Source organism: Daucus carota, chromosome 6 (genome assembly GCF_001625215.2).
Source record: "Daucus carota subsp. sativus chromosome 6, DH1 v3.0, whole genome shotgun sequence".
Lineage (NCBI taxonomy): Eukaryota > Viridiplantae > Streptophyta > Magnoliopsida > Apiales > Apiaceae > Daucus > Daucus carota.
Genome location: NC_030386.2, coordinates 11,540,853 through 11,548,617, shown reverse-complemented (window position 1 = coordinate 11,548,617; position 7,765 = coordinate 11,540,853). Strand labels below are relative to the sequence as shown.

Here is a 7,765-nt window from a genome sequence, read left to right as displayed (position 1 = left end):
AAAACTTTTAAGTGAAGAAAAATTGATTGTTGTAATTTATATGGCGATTCGGGAGAGTTTGTTTGAAGTATTGCTGCTATATAGTTTAAGGTTGTTTGTGGGATTATCGTGAAGTTTGAGGCCTGATGTGGTGTCTTTTATGTACAGATTTTTTTGGTATCGAAATGTATTTACATTCAATTAAAATATTTTCATAAATTTAAGCATGTTATTTTGTGATCATAAGGTTTCTAGGAATCTTCTATCCATGTGAATGCCCACGTTAATCAAGTGGAGACAATAAATTTTTTTTAGTGAAATTGTATCCGGTCATCAGCTCAAGCCTCCTATAAGGTCATAAGCATGTATACAGATACAAATTTCGTGGCTGCATTACTATATCTATGCAATTATAAAACAAATTATGCAAACATAATGTGGCATCTGTACTATCCGTTGTCATCAAAAACCTCTAGCACAAGTTAGATTTCAGAAGATGTTAAAATCTATTAGAGCATACACATTTTGCTATAAATAAGGAAGTTGGTATTTGCAGCATTGTTATGTGTGATGTTGATTGAATTCTTAAAGCCAAGGTTTCCAGCTTGGTCTCTTGAAGTTGCATCAGTAGACTGCTTTATGCCACCATGAGATGGTTTAAGATCATTCTCTTTTTGTAATCGGCTCAAATATAACTGGTACTTCTGCACAATAGAGAGGAGGGACAAGAGTTTTCTATTAGATTAAGCATAACTTTTGTTAGATTTAATCAAAGATTAGTTGTATAACTTGAAACTTAACTACCTGCAAGTGGCTAGCAACGTTTTCTCGTGTTAACCAGGGCACATTCATCAACTCGAGTATTTTCTTGGGGCCAACTTCTGCCAGTTATTGAAGATCATTTGAATCAGAAAACAAATGGTATCAGCAATTTGAGAAGGAAAAAGATATTGTGAACTTACTGTCAAACCCCATGTAGTTCACGGCCTTGACAAACTTCTGATGAGGATCGACAGTCCAAACTACTCTAGTTCTCTTCCCAGCAGAAGGATGACCAAAGTTTTTATCATTGTGCTTGTTATCAAAATCTTTTCTTTTCCTTCCTGAATTCAGATCACTTCCACAAAATGAAAATCCATCATCAGACTAGTCTGATATTCCATTTCTCATCATTTGGAATTCCTCAATGCCTGATTCAAGAGCTTCAATATCTCTCACCTCATTAATCTTCTTTCGGAAAACATGTAGCCAGATATTCTTAAGTTCTTTCATTCTGATAGGCTTCAGAAGATAGTCGCATGAACACCTTTCATAATCCTGTGTGTTTCCCCATCAACTGACATCACTGCATCAAAAGGTTCAGAATTGAACATCAGGTAATAATTCTGCTGGTTTGCAGTACAAAAAATTATACAATTATAATATAATTAATATGCCACCTCATTAAAAATATTCTATTCTGGATATATAAAAATCATGCACAATCATGCCAAATAAAAATCTCTTACATCTCCATAACACTTCTTACTTCTTAGATAAATGAACTCCACGGGTATCAGTCCAGTCAGATTGTTTGTAGTGAAATTCCTATTGTGCTGCATCTGGTCCATCAGCAACTGGTATTTCTATACCAGCCTTCTTCAGAAAAGGGTGGTCATTGACACAATCTGCAGTCATACCACAAATATGCTTCTTCTCCTGTAACTTCTTTACTATTTCAGACTTGTGCTCACACTTAAAAAGGACATAAGAATAGCTAGACCAGATGAAATAACAATACAAACCAACGCCAAGCACTTCAAAACAATGAAGAAAGAAAAAAAGAGAAACAAAGACTGTATGTATAGTAGAAATCATAGGCTATCTTGAAGTCATTTTCAACTACTGATCTAAAACAATCCAACTGATCTATATAATAATCTGCTATATGTAGTAGTCCTAATATGAAATTCCATAAGTAGATAATATTACCAAGACGGAATAATAAATCTAGCCAATCCCCAAAAGAACCAAGTTAATTTGTTTTTATCATCACAAGTTGGCAAAAACCTCATGATAAACGACATTTTTTGTCATGCCAACAATTGGGTGGGTTTCATTCTTACACTATGCAACCCCAATGGTGTTGTTACTCTCGACATCGCCACACAAAACTATCCATGACTGAAAACCAGTCTTGGCAAATATAAGCCAACATATTTTAGCGTTTGTCCTTGGCTTTTGTTTATCGTCATTGCATAACAGAGGGATACGGGAAATTGAACTCTTTTGAGTGTAAAAGGCAGTGTTGTGTCTGACGGCCTCATACAAATACGTGGGATGAAAGCCTTCTCACCAATATGATTGTCGGTGACTATGACAGCTTCTATAACTCGGGAACATAATTGAGTAACAATCAACCGTGTTCCGTTGCACAATCCCTTGTTAGGAGCCAGATTCCTTAACAGAACAATTGGAGCTCCAATTTTAAGCTCAAGTTGATGATTGGGTACTCCTGGAATTCTTACATAATTCAAATATTCTGGTGTGTACATGCTTTCCATTGATTCATAGTTAACTGTGCTTTTACAAACTGAATCCACGCTTCGATATATTTTGGACTGGCCTGCAAACAATCCAATTGAAGTTAAATTATAGTAGTCCAACATAAATCTGAAATAGTAGTGAACATAAATTTGAACTAACAAAAGGAATATTATAGAAAATTAAATGTAGGAAATAGGAAACCTTTTTATTTTAGAATAAGTTTTACTTTTTTGGTTTATGAACAGGTTTTTGATTATTCTACTTAAAATATTATTATAAAACCAATGAACAATAGAACAAACACTAATATATACCTCCCCATGCAAATGCAAACTACGGAAGAATACACACACAAAAGCAAGAAATAAGAAATCAACTCCTAGGCCTATAATATATTTAAACCCAACATTAGTACTTAGCTTCCCGAAACTCTACCTCAAACCTTCGAAATTACATCTTCAACTTGCCAAATATCACCTTAGCATGGCTTAATTTGTTTGGATCATTTCTTATTTTTATCTATTTCTAGAGATAGAAACAAATAATAAAATTTAGTTAATCCTACTTCTCGAGAGCCATGACTTTGTGCTTCTTCAAATCTTACACTTAATCTTACACACTTTTCTTTCAAAGTAAGGTCTTTAAATTTGATTATCTTATGGTCTTGACATTAGCCTTATATTAATTAGAAATTGGATACACTATAAGCTGCTTATTGGCCTGAATACTAAATCCCCCAACAAAGAATACATGCTTCTCTCTTAAATACTGTAATAAAAAAGAAAAAAGATTATTAGCTCGCGGAATTTATTGCGATGCCCCTATCTGAAAATTCCTGCATAATAGTTACGACCTAGCATGCATGATAAAAGTTTATATTCTAGCCTAACCCTGCAAGCTTACAGACGTGTATTAGTGTATTAATGTGAAACAAACTAATAATATGAGGCATAGTAGTTTGCCCCACTTCTGTTATGGATTAAGGTCTTTGGATTTGATCATCTTGTGATCCTAACATGAGCCTCTTATTACAAAATTACTTGATAAAATATGAGTTGCTTATTGGCATGAATATTAAATCTTCCTATAATGACACATGTTTCTCTCTGAAACACTGCCTTGAAAAGCAAAATCACCATCCAAGAAATATAATGTAAAAGATCCGAAGAAGATAAACCAATTCATTGATCATGTCTTATATATAAAAAGTAAAAACTAATACCATGAGTGCCAAAGTTGTTCTCAGATGTGAATCCATCACCATTACTCAGCCTTTTTCCAGTTTTAAAAACTTTCCGCAAAAATGCATCAAGCGTAATGCCCGCAGTAATAAAGATTGCTCAAAGGGATTGAATTGCATAACAATTATGTTAAGATTGTGACACATATTATAATTAGGATGATACATCATTTCAATAAAGATACAAATTTGACATGTATCAATTTCTTATTACCAGTGAATAAGCTGGCTTCGGGAGAAAAATACTTCCTCTACGGCTACAATAAAGATTTACAACACACATAACATTAACTTTAAGAGATCGATGTATGGATAAGACAACAAATGTGATTAACAAATGTAAAATTGGATGTGAGCTAATGAATGATTTCATTGTACTTGATACCTGGATACTTGCTTGCAACCTCTCGGCAGGATTCTAAGAAAAGACCATCTGCAAGCTTCATGATGTTTGCTTTGTGCACTGCTGTCACCATCCTTCTGTTGTTGAGGTAAGCATACTCGAAGGCATATTTTGCTATGCGTTCACTTTGTTATCAACTATCATATTAGCTTAATGAGATATAGAACATGCTTTCTAGCTCTTAGAAAATATATATATAGTTTTCACAATCTTTATCCTTCTTACAACTTAGAAAGTGAGAAGACATGGTCAAAGTTGAAGAAAAGCATTCAAATTCAGAAGAAAAACCCCAAATCAGAATATCTTGACAAATACAAACCAAAAAATCTTGACATTTAACAGGTGGGACAAATACTGACCAAAAAATCAGTTTCTATTCACAAATTCAACTTTTAAAAGAAAGCTAAATAAATATTGACAAATACAAACCAGCTTGCAACTTAATCCCGCGTTTCCCAGCCAAAATTTCCAAATATGTCATCTCAGGGACACTCTTCAGTAAATTCAAGAAAGTTCAGAGATCATGATTCAAAAGTAGCAAGCAACTACATTTGTTAAAGTTAAACTTTTGTATATATTAATACACAATACCTGTTCTTCAATATCTCGTAAACGTTTCCTCTGATCTTCTTTGAATTTTTTCTAACGCTCCTCATCACGTTCCATCAACCTGATAAGCATATAGCAAAAAAGGAAATCATAAGCTTATCTTCGAAAAACAATACTACATAGAATAAAATGCTAACTGTGTCTTCCTATCTATCAATTAATGCAAAACATATATTTTGTAAGATGGAAATAAAATCCTCTCCTATGTTTAGCCTCTACTATAAAATTTTTAAAAAACTAAGAATTCGTTCATGAGTACCTAAAGCTTGATTTATATGGTAATGCCCGACACTTGATAACCAGTTGTTTACAGGATGGGTCAGCTGGCGACTTCGACACGACCTAAATAATATAACTATGATTTTGAATATGCTCAGCTATACTAAATTGTATAAACTATTTACTTAATTTCTTGACCATAGCATGGCCATTCAGGTCTTTTTACTTCATTAAAGGTCAAGTAATTGACCTTGCACAAATAAAATTATTGGTCCAAGTAGTACCTTTAATTCTAAACTGTTTGATCTGGTGTTATACCTATCAGGAAGAAGGACTTGCTGCTGAGAGAGCAGCTACTGCCTCAAAGGTTGAGGATAAAGTAAACAAAGCTGTTGCAGCAGCCAACAGAGCAGCCACTACAGCAAGAGTAGCAGCTGTAAGGGCCGTTCAAAACCAAATACACCAAAAGAACAGTGACGAAAATATACCACTGAGAATCATACAAGAAGATGGTGATAGTAGAAGACAGAAATATGCTGTCTAATATCATATGATCCGTTTCCATATTGACCTTATTTTCCAAACTTCAAAGATCTTGGGGAAAAAAAATTGAGTGGCTTTGGGTGAAACCCCTATTTTTTTTTGTCCATGAAGAGTTGTTGCCAGTGGAAGGTGCAAACTTGGAACAAAAATTGGCAGAAAGCTGATTGTGGAGCAAGATGGTCATAATGCATGCACTGAATAAAAACAGGTTATAGAGGATAGTTGCATAGCTACATTGTTACACTATTTTGACTTGCCTAATGACGAGGAAATGGTAACTTCAGTTATTACAAACTGTTTCATGTCTAATGTTTACTTGAATCTTGAAAGTTTTTTAGCAAAGAAATCATACAAGACATACCCTTAGCCTTAAGTCACCACTAAGGAGTGGAATTTTTTATTTATTTATTTATTTTTGGATGGGGTGGGGGGAGATGTACACTTATCTTACCCTTAGTAGTGAAGAAGCAATTTCTGTTAGACCCTGATTTTTTGGGAAAATTTCGAGAGTAAAAGATGTTAGGTATCATGAAAAATCTATGCAATATTAAAGATATTTGAATGTTTACAGGAGCTGCAAAAAGACATTAGAAGGCAAAAGACAGAGTGAACTGTAGGAAAAAAAGGCATATCAACCTAAAGAATGTATTTCATTATGGTGGAGCAATGAACATCTTCAAAATAGAACAGAAGAAAAACAAGATAATATTTTTCCAGAATAGCAATCAGTAAATATCTTTTGTATACCTTTTGTATCACATAAACAGACTAAAGGGCATCAGATAAACATGATCTTTTGTATCATGTTTATGTTTATCATGAGTAATTAAGTTGGTTCATTTTTAGTATGCTCATGAATCATGATGTTTAATCGGTTTCACTTAAATTATATGCCAGGTGTATACATGGTAGTGATTTAAGCAAATGTTTATTAATTTCTCTTGAAGTATATGCCGGGTGTATACGTGGTAGACTGGTAGTGATCTAAGTAAATGCTGAGCTGCAAATTGCTAACATATTAACCAAATATATGTATATCATACGATGAACTTTTGGGAAATTATACAGCAATTATTTTGCACCAGCCTTTGATTTTCATACCTTTTTCGCTGTATAGGCTCTACAACTTGGTCTTCTAGCTAAAGGTGGGATAGTTACAGAGGAAGTGCTGGGAGCTTTGCTATTAGTCTTGCAACAGTTGATCCTGCTTATGGATGTCAATGTCATGTTAACAATTTAAATAACATAACATTCATCATAGGTTCTTCAATTATGTATGTATACATAGAGAGAAAACACACCTCCTGGATGATTTTGACAGCAACCCTGTCTTCGACACTTCCACCAGGATTTAAAAACTCAACTTTATAACATTACATACAAATAAGACATAAACACAGGCAAATGAAACAAACCCATTTTCAAAAGGAGGAGAGAGAGAGAGAGAGAGAGAGACCTGACATCCAGTGGCTTGAGGAAGGCTATTGATTCGTGTTTCCGATAGCTTCAATTAGTCCATTTTTAAGTTTATTTTTAGAAGAATAAGAAGCTGAGGAGTAATTGGAATTGTATAATTTACAGAGAAAGTAAGCAAGCAGGGCAACAGAAGAAGCAGCGGCAGCTGTTGCTCTCGCACGGTGCTGTATATCGGGTTGTTATGTGTAGCAGTTGGTTTTGTACAAACCAAACTCTGTTGATTGTTAGGAGTAGACTTCTAATAGAGGACGATAATAAAATATTAGTATAGCCGATAAAAAAACGATCAAACCAAAAAATAGGAACAAAAAGTAGGACTACAAATTATACCTATGTTGGCTTATTATAGTATAGTATAGATAGTATAGATAGTATAGATTGATAAATCTGTTTTCCGATCTGTTCAGTTCCTAGGTAATCACGCCCTGGTTTTTATTTTTTTATTTTCCTTTTAATTATTATGTAATCATTATTTAATCATTAGATTAATCATTACAATCATTACATAATCATCACTTCAAATGTTTGTTTTTTTCTTTTTTAGTTTATGTAGTGTTTTGATTTCTAATGTTTTGTTTTATTTTATTTTTTTTGCTAAGTTTTCTTTTAATCCTCTATTTTAATTATTAATTTAGATTAATCAAAATATCTCAAAATCTTTTGGTCTAATTCGATTAAATTAAAAATTAAGGTTTTCGCGAAAGTTGTTTAAGTCCTTGTGGTTCGAATCTAAAATATTAAAACGGGATTGTGCGCTTGCAATCAAAATC

The 7,765-nt window shown here is 33.5% G+C and overlaps 1 protein-coding gene across 13 annotated transcripts; it reads right to left on the bottom strand.

Moving 5' to 3' along the window:
- Positions 1 to 262: 262 nt before the first annotated feature.
- LOC135146980 (two-component response regulator ORR26-like) lies at positions 263 to 7,223 on the bottom strand. 13 transcript variants are annotated; one of them, XR_010284193.1, is made up of 10 exons: positions 6,821 to 6,969; positions 6,621 to 6,723; positions 4,740 to 4,818; positions 4,578 to 4,641; positions 4,131 to 4,285; positions 3,960 to 4,002; positions 1,508 to 2,584; positions 942 to 1,324; positions 784 to 860; positions 264 to 683 (listed from the first exon to the last, which is right to left on the bottom strand). XR_010284193.1 is itself a non-coding variant. In XM_064079034.1 (10 exons), exons 7-10 carry the CDS (start codon positions 1,221 to 1,223, stop codon positions 489 to 491), a joined length of 453 nt encoding a protein of 150 aa, XP_063935104.1. In that variant the 5' UTR covers positions 1,224 to 1,324; positions 1,508 to 1,677; positions 2,315 to 2,584; positions 3,960 to 4,002; positions 4,131 to 4,818; positions 6,621 to 6,723; positions 6,821 to 6,968; the 3' UTR covers positions 269 to 488. The 13 variants fall into 13 exon arrangements, 4 of the variants coding, with proteins under 4 accessions (XP_063935104.1, XP_063935105.1, XP_063935103.1 ...); XM_064079034.1 differs by having other exon boundaries at positions 269 to 683; positions 942 to 1,096; positions 1,198 to 1,324; ... (2 more) ...; positions 4,131 to 4,818; positions 6,821 to 6,968; XM_064079035.1 differs by having other exon boundaries at positions 269 to 683; positions 942 to 1,096; positions 1,198 to 1,324; ... (2 more) ...; positions 4,131 to 4,818; positions 6,821 to 6,968.
- Positions 7,224 to 7,765: the final 542 nt, after the last annotated feature.